Source organism: Diplotaxodon limnothrissa, linkage group LG2 (assembly GCF_057381915.1).
Source record: "Diplotaxodon limnothrissa isolate DT_005_m linkage group LG2, D_limnothrissa_male_GT1.1, whole genome shotgun sequence".
Lineage (NCBI taxonomy): Eukaryota > Metazoa > Chordata > Actinopteri > Cichliformes > Cichlidae > Diplotaxodon > Diplotaxodon limnothrissa.
The window spans coordinates 20424580-20443029 of NC_140597.1; the positions used below are offsets into that span (position 1 = coordinate 20424580).

General features: G+C 43.8%; 2 protein-coding genes across 2 annotated transcripts; both read left to right on the forward strand.

The window, feature by feature from the left end:
* Positions 1-6702: 6702 nt before the first annotated feature.
* On the forward strand, positions 6703-9138 carry LOC146638362 (uncharacterized). Its single transcript, XM_085364060.1, has 2 exons — positions 6703-6757; positions 7199-9138. The coding sequence occupies exons 1-2, from the start codon at positions 6703-6705 to the stop codon at positions 9136-9138; spliced, it is 1995 nt and encodes a 664-aa protein (XP_085220186.1).
* A 27-nt stretch (positions 9139-9165) lies between these two features.
* LOC146638363 (uncharacterized) lies at positions 9166-11823 on the forward strand. Its single transcript, XM_085364071.1, has 5 exons — positions 9166-9361; positions 9476-9584; positions 9861-10278; positions 10676-10835; positions 11762-11823. Exons 1-5 carry the CDS (start codon positions 9166-9168, stop codon positions 11821-11823), a joined length of 945 nt encoding a protein of 314 aa, XP_085220197.1.
* The last annotated feature ends 6627 nt before the right edge of the window (positions 11824-18450 follow it).

Genomic DNA, 18450 nt, shown 5'->3' on the forward strand with positions numbered 1-18450 from the left:
TCACCCACGACTGCAGACCTGCTGATGGTTCCAACACCATCATTAAGTTTGCAGATGACACCACGGTGATTGGCCTCATCAGTGACAACGATGAGGCCGCCTACAGGGAGGAGGTGGATCGTCTGGCTGAGTGGTGCGACACAAACAACCTGCTGCTTAACACCGAGAAGACCAAGGAGCTCATCGTGGACTACAGGAGGAATGCTGACCCACATCCACCCATCCACATTAAGGGGACGGCTGTGGAGCGTGTGAGCAGCTTCAAGTTCCTGGGAGTCCACATCTCCGAGGATCTCACCTGGACGACCAACTGCTCCAAGCTGGTCAAGAAGGCTCACCAGCGCCTCTTCTTCTTGAGGACCCTGAGGAAGAACCACCTGTCCTCAGACATCCTGGTGAACTTCTATCGTTGCACCATCGAGAGCATCCTGACCAACTGTATAACAGTCTGGTACGGGAACTGCTCTGCCTCGGACCGGAAGGCGTTGCAGAGGGTCGTGAAAACTGCCCAGCCCCAGTAAACACCAGTATGTGGGCCCCACATGGGCTATGGGGGTTCCAAGTGGGGATGGGCTTACAATGGGCATCCAATCTGGGACCCACCTGGGTTAGCCAGGTAGGACCCACCTGAGCCAGCCCAGATGGGCTATGTTCTATGGGCACCATATGGGTAACATATGGGAAGTTGCATGAACAGGCAACTGAGTTTAATGACCTTAGTTAAGTATAATTATTAGTCATGTGTAAGTATAAACATGAATTAAGATGAAATAACTGATAATAAATTATGCCACAGGCAGCATATGTATATTTAATTAATAACAAAATATACATATAAAATATATTAATATAAGTGAAACACAAAGAACAGATATGACTTAAAATTGTAAGACGCTTAATAAAATAAAATAAATGGTTTTACATTTGAGTGGGAAAAAAATTTCACTCCATGTTGTCATGATACGTTGTGTGGCAGGCAGGGGAAGGACCCAAGATGCAGATTCGCAGACACGGGGATAAACTCAAAAACACGGCTTTATTGCTGGCCACGGGAGGCAATACAAATAAACTAAAACTGGGAAAACTAAAGCATGAACTGTACAAGGAACCGAACCACGGGGAGAATTACACACAACATGAGGGAGAACACGACGCCGAACAGAGGGAGACTCAGACAGAAATACACAGAGGGTAAACGAGGAAAGTGGGCACACACGGGGAACACAGGTGACACTGATAATCATAACGAGACAGGGCGGGGTGAACTGAACATGACATGTAGAGGCACAGAGGTTCCGACAGGAGGAGAGAGAGCACGGGGAAAACAGACATAACGGGCTGGGGAAACATGAAACAACCACAAAGGGAGACGAGGGCTCATCAATACATAGAGGGCACACAGGGGGGAGAGAGCCATGAAGGGAAAACACTTAGGGAACAACACAACAGGGCAACTCAGAAGACATGGCCTAAATAAGGAACGAAATACAAAAATACAAAGAACTAAGAATACTGGGCCCACATGGCCCAGGACCATGACATCACCCCCCCCTAAAGGGCTGGCTCCCGACAGCCCAAACCCGAGAAACAAAAACAAAAACAGAAAACAACCCACCCAGGGCGGGAGGCGGGGGACCAGGACGGAGGGACCAGAACGGGAAACAAAATAAACAACAGAAAACACGGGAGCACATGACCATAGTCAAAATAAAGTTCAGGGGGCCGACCCAGAGCCCACAGGCACCAGAGTTCACGGGTCACACGGTCGGGGGGCCGACCAGGCGGGTGGCACAGGTGGCAGAGCTGGTCCGGAGGCCGGCCGCGCGGAAGGCAGCGGCGGCGGCGAAGGAGACGACGGAGCAGTTCAGGGGGCCGGCCGCGCGCAAGGCAGCGGCGGCGGCTCTCCAGTGTCAGGCGTACTGGCCGAGGCCCGGTGGGCACAGGACCAGTCGAGGCGGGACCAGTCAAGGCGGGACCAGGCGAAGCACAGGCTGAGGCTGCAGCGGACGAAGGCTCTGAGGCTGCAGCGGACGAAGGCTCTGAGGCTGCAGCGGACGAAGGCTCTGAGGCTGCAGCGGACGAAGGCTCTGAGGCTGCAGCTGACGAAGGCTCTGAGGCTGCAGCTGACGAAGGCTCTGAGGCTGCAGCTGACGAAGCACAGGCTGGAGCTGCAGCTGACGAAGCACAGGCTGGACCAGGCGTAGCAGAAGGTGGCTGGATGGGCTTCTCGGGCCCTCCAGCTGATGTGGCATGGCGCTGGACGGGCTCCTCGGGCCCTCCAGCTGAGACAGGAGGCTGGTGCGGTTCTCCTGAACCCCCAGCTGACGAGGAAGGTTGCTGAACGGGCCCCTCGGACCCTCCAGCGGAGACAGGAGGCTGAACGGGCCCCTCGGACCCTCCAGCGGAGACAGGAGGCTGAACGGGCCCCTCGGACCCTCCAGCTGACGAGGTAGATGGCGGCGTGGGAGCCGCGGAGTCCTGGATGAGCTCATCCGAGCTCCCAGCAGGAGCTGATGCAGAGCCAGAGAGATTTGAGACCCCTGGCTGAATGTTAAGCTGACCAGCGGACCGTACTGCTATCGGGGACTGGGCTACTGGAGCTACTGGGGCCTGCGCTACAGGCGGCACTGGAGCTACTGGGGCCTGCGCTACAGGCGGCACTGGAGCTACTGGGGCCTGCGCTGCAGGCGGCACTGGAGCTACTGGGGCCTGCGCTGCAGGCGGCACTGGAGCTACTGGGGCCTGCGCTGCAGGCGGCACTGGAGCTACTGGGGCCTGCGCTACAGACTGAACTGGGGGTGACACTGGAGACTGAACTGAGGGTGGCTGCGAGGGAGCTAACTGAACTGAGGGTGGCTGCGAGGGAGCTAACTGAACTGAGGGTGGCTGCGAGGGAGCTAACTGAACTGAGGGTGGCTGCGAGGGAGCTAACTGAACTGAGGGTGGCTGCGAGGGAGCTAACTGAACTGTGAGGGGCTGCGAGGGAGCTGACTGAGCTGGCCTGGGAGGAGAAACACGAGCAGGAAAAGGAGCAGGCTCAGAAAAAACTGTCCGAGAAATGGCAGGCTCAGGGTCGACAAAAATAGCTCTATCAAAAATGAACCCGCCGTCCACTTCATGTTTTGTAGTCTTAGCATTGTCCGGTTTATGGCGGCGGGCGCGCCGCCTCCTTCGAGCAGAGGAAGCTGGCGCGATGGGCGCTGATGGCGCCAACACAGAGGGTGACGTAGTGGTGAGTTCCCCGTCGTCCGCCCCCATCCTTGCCAGAAATGAGGCAGGCGAAAAATAGCCTAAGCGGATCGGAGACGGCGAGCGGCTGGTAGGCTGTGCAGCAGGTGAGAGGTCCTCCTCCGGGATGAGCCAGGGTTTCCACCGGAGCTCGTCCTCCCGATAAGCCCGTAACACCTGCTGCCGCTCTTCCTCGCCAAAGTCTATGGCTTCCGTTGTCTCCGTGCGCCACGCCGTGCGGCCAGACCGCGGTGAAGACGCGGAAGCCGGCGGGGTGCGGGCGGAAGGTGTGTCAGTGGCGAGCCTCACCGTTCCAACTCTGACCGCTACTGGCTCATGAGACAGCGGCGATGACACCCGTTCACGGGACGGAGGTGTGGGTGCTGAGGCGGCATTCAGGACCCTCTGGGCCAGCGCACGGGCACGAAGCTCCTCCTTAAGGGGGCCCAGGGAGTCAAACGCCTCGACGAGGTGGGGGAGCTGTCGCAACCGTGGCTCCCGCAACAAAACGGCGTCCACGGCCGCCAATCCTGTGGAAACCACACTTGGATCCGCGCATCCGATGATGCGATCCATAATGCGGCAGAGCCGGTTCAGCTCCTCCCCTACCTCCTCTGAAATGTCCGCTGAGTCCGACATGGTCGCGTCGTCCTGGAGGTCCGCGGAGGGGTTGTGAACTGCTGGGTCCATATCGTGGTCGTGTTCTTCTGTCATGATACGTTGTGTGGCAGGCAGGGGAAGGACCCAAGATGCAGATTCGCAGACACGGGGATAAACTCAAAAACACGGCTTTATTGCTGGCCACGGGAGGCAATACAAATAAACTAAAACTGGGAAAACTAAAGCATGAACTGTACAAGGAACCGAACCACGGGGAGAATTACACACAACATGAGGGAGAACACGACGCCGAACAGAGGGAGACTCAGACAGAAATACACAGAGGGTAAACGAGGAAAGTGGGCACACACGGGGAACACAGGTGACACTGATAATCATAACGAGACAGGGCGGGGTGAACTGAACATGACATGTAGAGGCACAGAGGTTCCGACAGGAGGAGAGAGAGCACGGGGAAAACAGACATAACGGGCTGGGGAAACATGAAACAACCACAAAGGGAGACGAGGGCTCATCAATACATAGAGGGCACACAGGGGGGAGAGAGCCATGAAGGGAAAACACTTAGGGAACAACACAACAGGGCAACTCAGAAGACATGGCCTAAATAAGGAACGAAATACAAAAATACAAAGAACTAAGAATACTGGGCCCACATGGCCCAGGACCATGACACATGTAGGAGGGTTAGGGTTAACCCTTTTTGAAATCTCGCGTTATTTCATGAAATATCACGAGGTTTTCTTGAACCCGTCCCCCCCCCCATTCTGGAACATTCTTCATTTCGCGCCCTTGGACAAAGCTGACAGTTAAGCTGACAATTTTTGGATTAAGTGCATCTTTGAGCTACGAACTTATCTGCAGTAAGGGTAAGAACTTTTTTGACTTAATTTGAATCCCTAAGTATAAATGAAATGTTTACAAAGTTATGATGCTGCAAAGTAATGAATGGCACAAGTGCTGGCAAACTTTTTCCTAGCACTCAAGCAATGCTAAGCTAGTTGAAATTTTTACGTAATGTTGGATTTAGCCAATTTTCACAGTTTGAAAGCATTTTCTGGTGTCCTGTATACTGCTTAACTAGCACCAAAATTAATTACTGCGTGTACTTAACATCAAGTTGTACTTAAACGTTATCTTGGTTTTTCTCTATGATTAGTATTAATAAAGGACTGTATTAGACCAATTTAACGAAGTTCTAATTTTTTAAGAGGAATATGGGAGGGTATTTTCACTATCAGAGCAACCAAAATTGCTTTGGTGTTGTCTTTATCAGCTTCATTCCTCACCGCTAAGTGATGAGGGTAGGCCATGGCCATGAGCAACTAGTCCCCAGCTTTTGCCCCTGTGTCAGGAGCATGCACAGCAGTCAGAGAGGCAGATCAGTGAGCACTCTATTTCTGTAGAAGACATCATCATTTTTCTTGCCATTGTTTTCATTTTTCCAGAAAAAGCAAATAAAATATAGGTGTTCTTGATTTGTTTGGGTTTTTTTTTTCATACACACTTTAGTATGCAACTTTATGTGTGTAGTTGTTTTAGTGAGAACTTAATCAGAAATAGTGTACTGACTCTAGAATCTGCCTCTCACTGTTGTGCAAGCTCTGTACATGAGGGAAACTGATTGGTCTTGTTAGGGCCACAGTGCCAACTCCTTTTACTATGATTGCTGTGGCCCTCCTTTTTTCCTTTTGTAATGTATATTTGGCTAGAATCTACACATTTATTTATTTATAAAAAAGAAAAGCAATTGCTCTTTGGATGTGGTTCTAAAGATCTGTGATCTTTAAGTGTTTGTCTGATGCCTTATTTGTGCATGCGCACTGTTATTTTAATTTGTTTCATTATGGCTTAAATTTGTTTGAATTTTGTGCATGCTCCTTTATCAACCTTCCTTCATGGACAGCTTGTGTAGTTATTGGCCAGGAGGGTTTGCAATGATCTCAAAACTTGAGATGTTTGTTGTTTTGATTATGACTTGGCTGACTATGGCTACTTATAAATTGCATAGTCACACTATTACATTAATATGTTATTAATATCTGTATATTGGTTTGATTTTGCTGTTGGACAGTGGAGTGAATAGTAGCAAGGGTTATGTGTGGTTTATCTCTTTCTTTATTTTTACAGACTTTGACATAAGAAGCAGTGTATATTTCAAAATTCATTTATATTCAAAATTTGATTCATGCCAGAAATATACTAGTAGGAATCTTTTTTTGAGTTTGTAACAATTAGAATTGTTACTTTATAAAGCGATGTCAGGGTCTTTTATTGTAATACAACAGCTTTTAAGGCTGGTGTAAGCATCACAGCAGATGTCTTTATGCCAAAGTAACTGAGGATAAAACACAGAAAAACATGAAGGAGATTTTCCTGGAGTGGCTTTTTAAATCAGATAACCTTAGAAATATTCTGCAGTTGAACAAAAACTGAAGAAAACCATGAATCAATATATGAACATTACCTGATGCTGCTGAAGTAAAGCAGAGCAAAGTTACAGAGGTTTTATTAGAGGTTTTATTAGAGGTTTTATTAGAGAACAAGCTGAGTTTTTTGCAATTTGGCATAATTTGGCACAAAAAAACAACTGACAACAGCGCTAAGCACAACCATACACTGATGTATAATAAGCAAGGGAATAATGTGGAAAACAGATTTCAGATGGGGAAACTTTTCTCGAAGTACACTACGAGAGAGCTGTGCAGGAAGTGTGATTTTTCTTTTCTTTTTTTTTTTAAATTGTGGTGAAAACAAGACAGCAAGAGGGAATTAATGACAGTATTTATCAAATATGAAGCGTAGTTTGGATCTTCTTTTGCTGCTGGTTCAGTTAATTTTGGTTGGAGAATGATGAAACCTGCATCATCAGAATTAGTGAGCTGTCGGCTTTCAGCCCTGACGGAGTGTCAGTGTACCTGCCCTCGGCGAAAAAGCTGACATCTCACACATTTTGATGCATCGGTTCCGCGCTTTGTGTTTACATCTTTGTTCCTATATTTCTAATACACAAGTGACAGCCAAATGCTAAAGTGAATGAAATTTAAGAAAATGGCTTTATTAACCACGATTAATAACATGTAAATGTGCTTTGGATAGTTGTCAGGCCCCAATAATATTTCTGAGTAAGGACCTGTTGATGTAGTTAGTGTAACCTATCCAAGCTGTTACCCAGGTGACTGAAAAATACTACATTTTATCATTTTTATACATTTTATCTTTCAGAAAGCAATGGAGCAATCTGAGAGGACAAAGAGAAGAAAAATAGCTGCGAAAGTTGTTGAACATTTACGTCTCGTTTCACAGCAGAATGAGTTAGATCATCATCAGGACTTAATTTTTTTCTCAGATTCTTTTGAGAATAAACCCCTTGTGGAAGAGTACCATGATTGCGATGAACATGCTGGAGTCAGTTCACAAAATGAACAATCTGCAGACATTTTTTATGATGCTTTGGACTTTGACGTGTTTCCTGAAGACTCTGAAAGTGGGGTGTCTGAGTTTAATGAATTTGATCTGGACGATGACTGTTTCGATTCTGATGCTTTTTCAGACACACCAGATGATACAAAAGGACTTGCAGAGTGGGCTGCAGAATACAATGTGTCACATAATGCTTTGTCTGCCCTTCTTAAAATTCTTAGACAGAAAGGTCTTAATGTACCACTAGATGCTCGAACATTGATGTCAACTGCCCGCAAATGTAATGTGATAAATGTGGCTGGGGGATCATACTACCATTTTGGTTTAAAGAATTCAATTGTTGCAGCATTGGAGCTTTTAGATTTTGATTTAAAGAAACTAACAAACAATCTAACACTTAGAATTAATGTTGATGGTCTACCTTTATTCCGCAGCAACAATGTTAGTCTGTGGCCTATTCTGGGTAGAATCAAGGAGATCCCAAATTGTGATGTTTTTGTGATCGGGTTATACTCAGGTACAACCAAACCTTCTAATGTACAGGAGTACTTGAATGACTTTGTACAAGATGTAAGGGCAATTATACAAGATGGAGTTCAGTATAATGGTGTCCATTTCAGTGTTGCTGCTCCAGATGCATTCATTTGTGATGCACCTGCTCGTGCTTTTCTTAAATGTGTGAAGGGACACACTGGCTATTATGCGTGTGAGCGGTGCACTCAAAAGGGCATGTATGTGAATAGGAGATTGTGTTTTCCTGAAATTTCTGCTGAGAAAAGGACTGATGAGACTTTTCGTGCTATGGCCTACAAAGAGCATCAGGTTGGGGTGTCACCTCTGAATGAGTTGGGTGTGGGACTAGTCTCAGGTTTTGTGCTGGACTATATGCACCTTGTGTGTCTGGGGGTAATGCGAAAACTTATTTATCTTTGGTTAAAAGGTCCCCGAAAATGCAGACAGTCTATGCAAATTCTAACCGTGATTTCAGCATTCATGGTTTCTGTCAGGCAACATTTGCCTAAAAGTTTTGCAAGGAAACCAAGATCTCTCCTTGAAATTAGCATGTGGAAAGCAACTGAATTGAGACAATTTTTGCTTTACACAGGCCCAGTTGTTTTATTTAATAATATACCAAGCCAAATGTATAGACACTTTATACTTTTATCTGTATCTATAAGAATTCTTCTTAGTCCTGATTTGTGTATTGAGAACTGTGATTATGCAGAGGATGTTTTAAAGCAGTTTGTGAAAGATTTTGGTTCGATTTATGGTCTTGAATTTGTTGGTTATAATGTACATAATTTAATACACCTAGCTGAAGATGCGAAAAAGTTTGGACCTTTGGACAGTATTTCCTGCTTCCCATTTGAAACCTTCCTGGGTAAACTGAAAAAGATTGTGCGGAGGCCTCATAAACCTGTGGAACAAATTGTCAAGCGCGTCTATGAGACGCAAAGTATTCAGAAGAAAAGAAAAGAGAGGATGTCTGTTCCCTCTCCTCTTAAACAGCCTCATAACTCTGGACCAATAACAAGTGATCTTGGAACTTTTAAGCAGTACAGAAAATACACTGATGGACAGACATATGTTTCTTGCTCCATGGGAGATAACTGTTTCAATGTAGGGGGAAAAATTCTTATTGTGGCAAACATTTTACAGGATTGCCAAGTTGTCAAAGCACTGTGTCAGGTCTTTGAAAACTGTAATGCCTTTTTCAGCTATCCATTGGACTCAACATGCCTTGGAATTTACTTTGTTTCAAATCTGTCTAAACAAATGAATCTTGTATTACTTGATGAACTAAAACAGAAAATGGTGCTTTTGCCACTGAAGTCTGGATATGTGGCATTGCCACTGCTGTACTAGTTGGCTTCTTTTTGCTTTCTCACCAGCATGCATCCATTTGCAGTTGTTGATTTTCTGGATGGTGGAGGTGTATCCATAATTCCTTGCAAGTGGTTTACAGGACCAGCGGAAGATTCTTGTTTCTGGCCACCAGGGAGAGTCAATATCAATAAGGCTGTAAAGGATGGAGTTACTCCAGATGCAAACTGGTCACAGTACAGAGTTCGCATCTTGGGGAAAGCTGGTAAGAAGCATTTTTGTTTATTGCTACCAAATATTCTGTCATTAAAGACAGAACAAAAAATTTCCCTGTAATTTCACTAACAACATTTTGTTGATGTATGTCAAAAATTTACAGAAAACTATGAAAATGCCAGGGTGAAACTGCGGAGGTCTGAAGCAACCTCTGATCTGCAGACTGAGTCAGATTCTGGAAGCAGATTGGGAAAAGGGAAGCGGAAAAGGAGGTAATTATGTTTCTTTAAAACGCCTTAAAAGCAACAATTTATTGTGGTGATTATAAGAAAAACAAAAACAAGCTGACAGTATCTTTAGCAGACCATTACTGCTCACCAGATTTAGATATGATCTTAAAATAGCACTTTGTAACTTTTTGACTTTTAAAAATCAGTTTTAGACTCCTTTTGATGCCGGACTATACATTAATGTTTTTAGTTTGTAGGACTAACCAGTAACTAAATTGTTTGTGGGGTTTTTTAATATTTTTTTAAATTCATTTTAAGGCCAGTGATCCAGTCAAGCTCGGATGAGGATTGGGACAACGCTGCGGAACAGCCAGAGACCTCATCAACATCAGCAATGGAGAATAGACATTCAAGTGAAACTCCCCACCAGAACGTCACTCATCCATTTGTTCAGCTACCACCACCCTCAACTCCTTCACCTGTGGTTTCACAACCAGTTCCAAGACAACTTGTACAAGCCACCAATACCAGCATGTTTGTACGTGTTCTAACCCTCCTGGAAGACATTAAGGAGACTCAGAGGATCCACAGTCGAATGCTACAGTCTCTCCTCAAACAACGTGATGGACCAGTTGCTGCAGTATTACCCGAGGGTGCTGTTTTTCCTCTCCGGACAGTCGCAGACGTGGAAGCACTGGAACAAAAACTGATAGACCCTGTCTTCCTGAAAGAAGTGGTAAATAATAATGATGTAATGACAATAATTGATTAATGCCTCAATCTGCGTTTTATGCTAGCAGTTATGATTAAGGAAAGTTGGTGTTTGTTCAAACATGGTCAGTGCAATGAAGTGGCGGAAGGTGAGCTCCACAAAAGTTGCTGTTTTTGAAAATAAAATAAGTTGTACTTTACAAGTTGTGCCACGCCAAACCTTAAGAAATTACTTTTGGTGGATCAGTCATTTAGCTCTTTGCATTTACATCAGACAGTGTTTGACTTTGATACTTAACTCTTTCTCAATCAAATAGCATCAAAATTATTAAGCCTAATTACTGTGTAGCTGTGCAGGTTTTCTTTTAGGTGTGACTGATGGTACTACTGTCGGTAAAATTATTGTCCTTGTGTGTCCTAAGGTTGCTGTTGTGGCAGAGATCGGAGGGAGCACTGTTGATGAAGCCACCAGAAGAATGATGGCCTTCATTATGGACAATGCTCTTTCCAGGCAATATAACTTCGTTGGGCGCCATGGAAAGCGGGAATTTCGAGGGCTTAAGATTTTTGAAGTGCTATATGGTAAGCTCATTAGTTGTAAGATATTTTGTTGATGTTTGAATAACAGATGCTCATTTCAGCTGTAGTCAGTCTTCCAATCAATTTATCAGAATCAGAATCAAAATCAGAATACTTTATTGATCCCTGGGGGAAATTATTTTTTGTTACAGTGCTCCATTTTAAACCAACATTAAGACAAGACAGACAATACGCTAACTAAGAATAGTACAATATATACATATATATACATACATACATACATACATACATACATACATACATACATACATACATACATACATACATAAGTCACTTATAAATAAATATTTGGAAAAGAAACATGTGTAGCTGTAGCAGCAAACAGTGTGTTAAGTGGATGCGTTGTACAGGGAGATGGCCACAGGCAGGAATGATTTCCTGTGTCGTTCAGTGGTGCTTTTCGGTAATCTCAGTCTCTCACTGAACGAGCTCACTGATTTAAGGTTTTAATACTTTGGTTCTACATTTATGTGAGATCTTATGCCGTGTCACAGTATAAATATAAGTATGTAACAAAAAAAGAGAATTACAGCTGTGTCTTTAGATTCAGTAATATAGTCTCACTTTCTTGTGGTCAATATCTGTGCTTTACAGGCAGCTTGAAAAAAAATGCTCTTACAAGCCAGATTACCAGAAAAGAGGCAGAAAAGGCAGCATCCAAGTGGTTTATTGGTGCAAGAGATAGAGGAGGAAATCGCATGGCAAGGGCACAGTGTCGCGTGCAGGAGAGGTATACCTTAGTGACTCGGTTTAGATAGACTGTGGAGATTAAATTAATTACAAATACTGTATTATTGAGGGAAATTATGTTTGGGTTTTTTATGGGGGGGGGGGGGCATCAGCTCATGTTGTTCTGGAGGGTGATGGCTGCTGCCAGGAATGACCACATATTTCTCTCTGGTTTGCAGCATACTTGAAGACAGCTCTCACTAAACCGTTTTTTGGTTCCTCACTGTGTTACGGTATGTGAACAATTTCCAGTTATGTTTAGCAGTTTGTGCAATATTCTTCTTTGCACAATCAGCTCCAGGAACTCCAGCCAGTCAAACAACTTGATCAGCACAACTTTCAAAACAACTCCAGTAGTATTGCAAATCTGATGTTATTTGTGAAAAAATGCACTTTTTTTTTTCAGGACCAATGGATCACTGAATGAGTGAGAAGCTGTGTTTCAGTGCATTTCTTTTTCGTTTAAACTGTATAACATTGATTTGTTATTGTTTTGTGTATACTGGGGACCTTTTTTGTCAACATGTTCTCTAAACAAAAAAAATATTTGTATAGTATATAAAAAATTACTGTTATACTGCATACTGTTTTAAAATGTCATATTAATCAGTATTAATAAAAAAGATAAACTGACTTTGTTGTACAGGTGATTTAAATTTTAGCTTACTGTAGTATCCAAAATCCCATCTGGACAAGCACACTTGGGGCCACCATGGAAACTGAGGACAAAAGTAGCTGGGTCCCAGGTGGGTAACCCAGGTGGGCCCCAAATATCAGACCCGCTTCTACCCATCTTGGTCCCACACTTGTTTATTGGCTGGGCCTGATTTGGGGCCCATCCAGAGCCCGTCATTAACCCATCTGGGCAAACACACTTGGGGCCACCATGAAAACTGAGGACAAAAGTAGCTGGGTCCCAGGTGGGTAACCCAAGTGGGCCCCAACTATCAGACCCACTTCTACCCATCTGGGTCCCACACTTGTTTATTGGCTGGGCCTGATTTGGGGCCCATCCAGGGTCCGTCATTAACCTATGTGGGCAAACACATTTGGGGCCACCATGGAAACTGAGGACAAAATTAGCTGGACCCCAGTTGGGTTTCCCAAGTGGGCCCCAAATATTAGCCCTGATGCTCCCTATTTGGGCCCCACGTATGTGTGTTGACTGGGGCGCATCGCCGGAGCACCACTTCCTGCCATAAAAGACATCTACAGGAAGCGGTGTCTGAAAAGGGCTGGGAAAATCATCAAAGACCCCAGTCACCCATCACATGGACTCTTCACCCTCCTGCCCTCTGGGAGGCGCCACAGGAGCCTCCGGACTAAGACCACCAGGTACCGGAACAGCTTCTTCCCCACAGCTGTCAGACTCCTGAACTCTGCCTCCTGACATCTGACCCACGTTAAACTCATGGACTGAACATACACACACCCACAATGGACAACTGTACCCTCAAACACACAATAATAACATGGAGTGAACCACCACTCACAACCACTAGCACTTTATATAGCCTCTGTAGAAACTATCTACACCCTCACTTATCTTAACTGCACTACTGTATAGCTCTGTGTAAATAATCATTCTGTACATTCAATAATCTTTAATCCTACAACTGTTTACAACTTGCATAGTTCCCATTTCTGTATAGCTGTATATCTCAGATTTCTGTAAAGTTATTTATTTCATATTCTGTATAGTTTTTCATATTTATATCCTGTTCATAGCCTGTACATAGCTTGTACTCACTACAGCCTTTACATACTTAGTTATAGAATATTCACAACATACTTCATACCGTGTACATTATAACATACCATAATAGACCCATTTCTGTAGTATACTTACATATCTATACTATTGCTAATATATATTGTAATATATCTATATCACTAAAGCACTTCTGGATGGATGCAAACTGCATTTCGTTGCCCTGTACCTGTGCATGTGCAATGACAATAAAGTTGAATTCTAATTCTAATTCTAATTCAAATGTTTCAAGAACAGTGTTTTGGTGTGTGCAAGAGTAAAAGGAGCTCTCCGTGGGACTCGTCCACCTGAACATTTATTAGGTGGGACTTTTTTGTAGGTTTTATGATATTCTGGTCAAAGATGTGAAACAATGAAGCAAAATGTTAACAATTTTCCCAAATCCTTTCCTAATATTTAGTCCAATCACATTGTGTTGTGTGGCTTTGTTTTGAACATATTAAAAAATACAACATCAAAGAAAACAAACACACACAGCATGTTTACTAACACATTTTAAAAATAAAATAAAATTATGAAAGATATTTATTTGATAAAAAGTACAGAAAAATATTTACTCCTGCTCCAGTTGGCCTCATCCATGACACCCATGAAGCAGTTTTCACCAAATAGTCCTTTTATTGCTGTTGAATATTGATGTAGTTTATCTCAGTAAGTGCAGTTAAAATGAGGCTTTAATACCAAATGTTGAACTGCGTGACCAGCACTGGGACATCTGAGAGAAAAGCAAAGAATTGTTGGTTTTGGTTCTTTAATTGGGAAACCTGAAAACTTGTGCAGCTGTGTGGAAGTTCACACTTATTTACTTTGCTGCCCGAAACACGAGTACGGCTTTTATTTCTCTGGGAGCTGAATGAATCCGACCGTACCTGGTCATCAGTGTTCTTAGGCTATTAAGCAAAAAATATGTTTAAAAGTGAGCTTCAAAGGTACTCAACCGCAGACTGCAGTGGTTTTAGGATAGTTTATTTTTAAGATCTTTTATTTTCGTCAAATTCAAAGGCAAGAAGCCAAGTGAGTTCAGGTAAGAGGCTTTTCTGCAGGTGGACACCAGAGAGGACAGGTGAGTCAGGTGAGTACTAACATAACAGAGCAATGAGTTTTGATTTTCAGCTCTTTTGCAAACATGGGAGCAATGAGGCAATTCTTCAGGTTACAGGGAACTGAAGTCCAGCCAAAGCACACACTGGTGTTTAACTGGGAGCAGAGATGAGAGAATAAGGTCGAGGAACAGGAGACGCACACACGCACAACAAAAACAACACTCACAAGTTAAGCACCTGATTATCACCTTAAGAATAACAACAACCTGTATGGAGTGGAGACTTTTTTCTTCCCAGAAGCTGATGATGAGATGAAGACAAACAGGTGTGCGGGCTACCATTGTCTGCCCAACTACGTCTGAGAACTGACTCCAGGACTGAGTAATGCTAGTGTGGATGTATGTGATATGACATTGAGGCATATGACTCTCTGTGGAAATCTGATAAAAGTGTCCCTCCACTTTTATCGTTACGGTTACTTATATAATGTTTTAATGCTAAACAATGACTCTGACACATAAATTCTCAAGGCTAGACCTGCATATTAAAGATCACAAGCTCAATATGGAGCAATATGCTGTCAAGGCTGTGATGCATCTCAGACTCCAAACAAAAAGGGAGAAGAAGAAGAAGAAGAAGAAGAAATGGAGAAAAATCCAGTGACGAAAACACCAGAAGATGGTAAAACCAAAGGAAACAAACACAAAAAAAAGCCAGACAGGGAGGTGTTGTAGTTTGTTGCCTTCGGCCACGTCCTGTTCAGTGCACTAACTGCTTGTGTCACATCTCGACGACAAACACAGATGGGGTGACGGGGGGTTAAAAGAAAGGGAGGGAGAAGGATGAACAGGGAGACAGTGACAGAGAGGTAGTGTGCGAGGCTTCAGCCCTGTGTGATGTGCTCAATGCTAACTGCTTGACTTGGTTTTCTGCCAGAGGCTTATTCTGAACCAAGGACAGCTCCCCCGGTCTCGGAGCCCGCTCACTGGGGAGGGACACATTTAGATAAAAACTCTCTCTCTCTTTCCCGCTCCCGTTTCCCTGTCTCCCAAGCTCTTTCCATCTCATCGGGGAGCCCACATTTAGCCACGCTCTCTTTCTTTGTCAGTCTTTCTATTCAAAATCTCGGAGGAATGTCAAATTTATTGTCATCTCGCCCTCTTTCTTGCTCTTGCTCCCTGTGTGCCTCTAAGCTTCATTTCCCCTCGGTTCCTCTCCAGCGAGGCCGCATTTAGAGGCTGCACCATAGGGGAACACCACAGCCTTTACCTCCTATTCAATTAAGTTCACACAGACACACACAGACACACAGAGTCACACATGCAATTAGAGCCTCTGGAGAACGCTGGACACTGAGGTGACCACATGCACACAGATGCACAAAGACACATGCACCGCACAAGTGTATTGAACACACACACACAGATAATAATACCAAGCAATTACCAGCTGGAAAATCTCTGAGGTAATTTTAAAATTGCAAATCAAAGTGGTAATTTTGCAACAACTTCAACTTTACTTTTTATTTTAGTCATTTTTTTATATAATTTCGATTTTTTTAATTTAGATTTCCTGCTCTCTGAGTGGTTCCCTCACTAATCTGCCTCAAGCATTTAGTTAAACACACACATAAATTGTTTTGGGCTCTCATCAGGAGACGTATCTGGCACAAGCCAATTGTCAGGATAAGATTAAAGGAAAAAATCCACAAAAGGTGATAAACTCTTTCATTTTATTACTAACTTGATTGCAAAGGGTTAAGACTTGCAAATCAGTTTTCTTAGACAAGGAAACAAAGTCTGAGAATGGAATCACTTTCATTTGACCTCTGCAGTTGTCAACGCTGCGTGGCAGGCAGGTGATTGGACACAAATGCAGAACTAACAGCACACAGGGATGAACTCAAAATGCAGCTTTATTTGCTGACACAAAAGAGATGGTACAAAGTAAACTAAACTGCAAAACACACACAACAATGAAGGAAGATGGTACAAAGGACGGGAAGGAGACGTTGACCTAAATACACAGAGGAATAACGAGGAAGTGAGCACACAGGAGGAACACAGCTGACACGAATAACCATAACGAGACAGGGGAAGCTGGACTGAACATGGAAACACGGGACCTTCATAATAACACAGGAAAGATGATACGGAAGTGGAGGAGAGGCAGACGAGAGGGAGGGAGAGAACATGATGGAGAGCACAGACATGACTGGCTGGAGGAAATATGATGGAATAACACACGTGGGGGTAACAAGGCACAAGAAACTCACAACTATATAAACACTAACACACAGAGGGATACAACACAGGGGGGAATCGAACAAACCGAACCAAACTAAACAGACAAACCCAGGCACAGTAGAAAAAACCTTTAGAATAACAACGTGACTTAACAAAATAAAAATTAACAGAAAATACAAGAAAACTCAAAAACGGACCAAGACCACGATAGCAATCACATGACAAGCAGCGCGATGTAGCCGATCGGGCTGACAAAGACTACAAAATAATGAACAGCGTCATGATAAAGATGCTGTGTGTGGCTGTATAACTGTCTCTGTAGCTTTGTTAGGGTACTGGTACGGTATGGAGAAATCATCACTTCCATACACAAAATAATATGATTTATCTGAAGATCATAAGAAAATAAATGAACATATTAAATAAAAAATTCAGACATAGGTCAGAGCCTCAGGGGCTGCATGTAAATGAACCATGTCTCAACTATGTCTATTGGTTCGAAATCTGTTGGAAATTGTTCATCTCAACAGGCTGTTTTAGAAGCAGTTTGCAGTAAGTTCTGTTATGAAGCTTTAACATGGGTATTTTGGCTGTTGCTATCTCCGTGTAAAAGTGCATGTGATGAGTAATGGGTGGAGCTGACTCTAAAACTACGTGCTTGTTAGTCACAATCAGGCAGCCAATGAACATACCCTGTATGATCCTCCTTTCAGAAGCTTACAATAATCAAAGTTTACAAAATGGATAAGCAGCTGGATAGCTTAGTGGTAAGACTACACACCTTTGGGCCGGGGCATCTGTATCCAGTAAAGGTCCCTAGGCTAGATCCCCCATGCTCACCAAGCCTAATATTACATTAAAATGAAGCCATGCCGACTTGGACATCGCCCGGATTAACAAGGTCCACATCAGGTGCTGAGGAACCAGGACACACTGATGAGAAGTGGGTTACTGGAACCAGAAGGCACGAGTGGGCAAGAGATTAAAATAGGGTGCTGTTGGGATGCTACTATGCAAGTAACCCCAGTGGGAGAGGTTACATGAATAAGATGAAGGCCCTATGGAATCATCGATACCCAACATCCAGATTGATGGCGAAACAACTAGTAGCTCGGTGTTCCAACAATCGGAAGAAAGAACTGCTCTCATGGCTAGAGATTGATGAGCTACTACATAAATCCTATGGCAACTAGCCAGAACAACAGGTCAGGGGGGAGATATCATCATGACCACCCGAGATTGAGTACCAATCCTCAAGTGCAATAGAAGAAGTCTTGTTGAGTGCGAGAGGAACTGACCTGAAAGATAAGATCATGGTGAAACTTAAACCTGGACCCTCCATAGCAGTTACCAAGATTATGTGAGGTACCCTCTGAAGGTCTAGCTGATGTGAATGCAGCACTGCGGACAATAATTACTGTGACCATTACAGAGACTGACCACTAATATGTTATTTTTTCTTATTTTTATGGATTTTACTCTGAACTGTTGCTTCATGTTTGTTGAAGGTTCAAACATGAAACTTTTGCCTCTGTATGATATCAATGATATGGGTAACCCTAATATCCTCTCTTAGGGAACTGAAGCCACACCCACCTGCTGGTTGAACCTGCTGGTTACAACTGACAGCCAATGAGAAGAAAGTTGGATCTATAGATCAATAGCAGCAGGAAGGTAGCTAAAACAGCTTGTTTCAGAGAGAGGATAAAGTGAAGGGCTGTTCTTAGGCCCAGTGTAAAGAAAATAGGATTCATAGTGGTGTGAATTCTGCATAGCTACTATTGTACTGCTGAACAGGGCAAAAACAT

Bases quoted from the DNA above. Each gene is read 5' to 3' on its own strand.
- LOC146638363 (XM_085364071.1), top strand. From the start codon at position 9,166: ATGCATCCATTTGCAGTTGTTGATTTTCTGGATGGTGGAGGTGTATCC. The intron at 9,362-9,475 runs GTAAGAAGCATT...AAAAATTTACAG, and splicing joins TCGCATCTTGGGGAAAGCTG to AAAACTATGAAAATGCCAGG. The intron at 10,279-10,675 runs GTAAATAATAAT...GTGTGTCCTAAG, and splicing joins CTGTCTTCCTGAAAGAAGTG to GTTGCTGTTGTGGCAGAGAT.
- LOC146638362 (XM_085364060.1), top strand. From the start codon at position 6,703: ATGAAACCTGCATCATCAGAATTAGTGAGCTGTCGGCTTTCAGCCCTG. The intron at 6,758-7,198 runs GTCAGTGTACCT...TTTTTTTCTCAG, and splicing joins GCTTTCAGCCCTGACGGAGT to ATTCTTTTGAGAATAAACCC.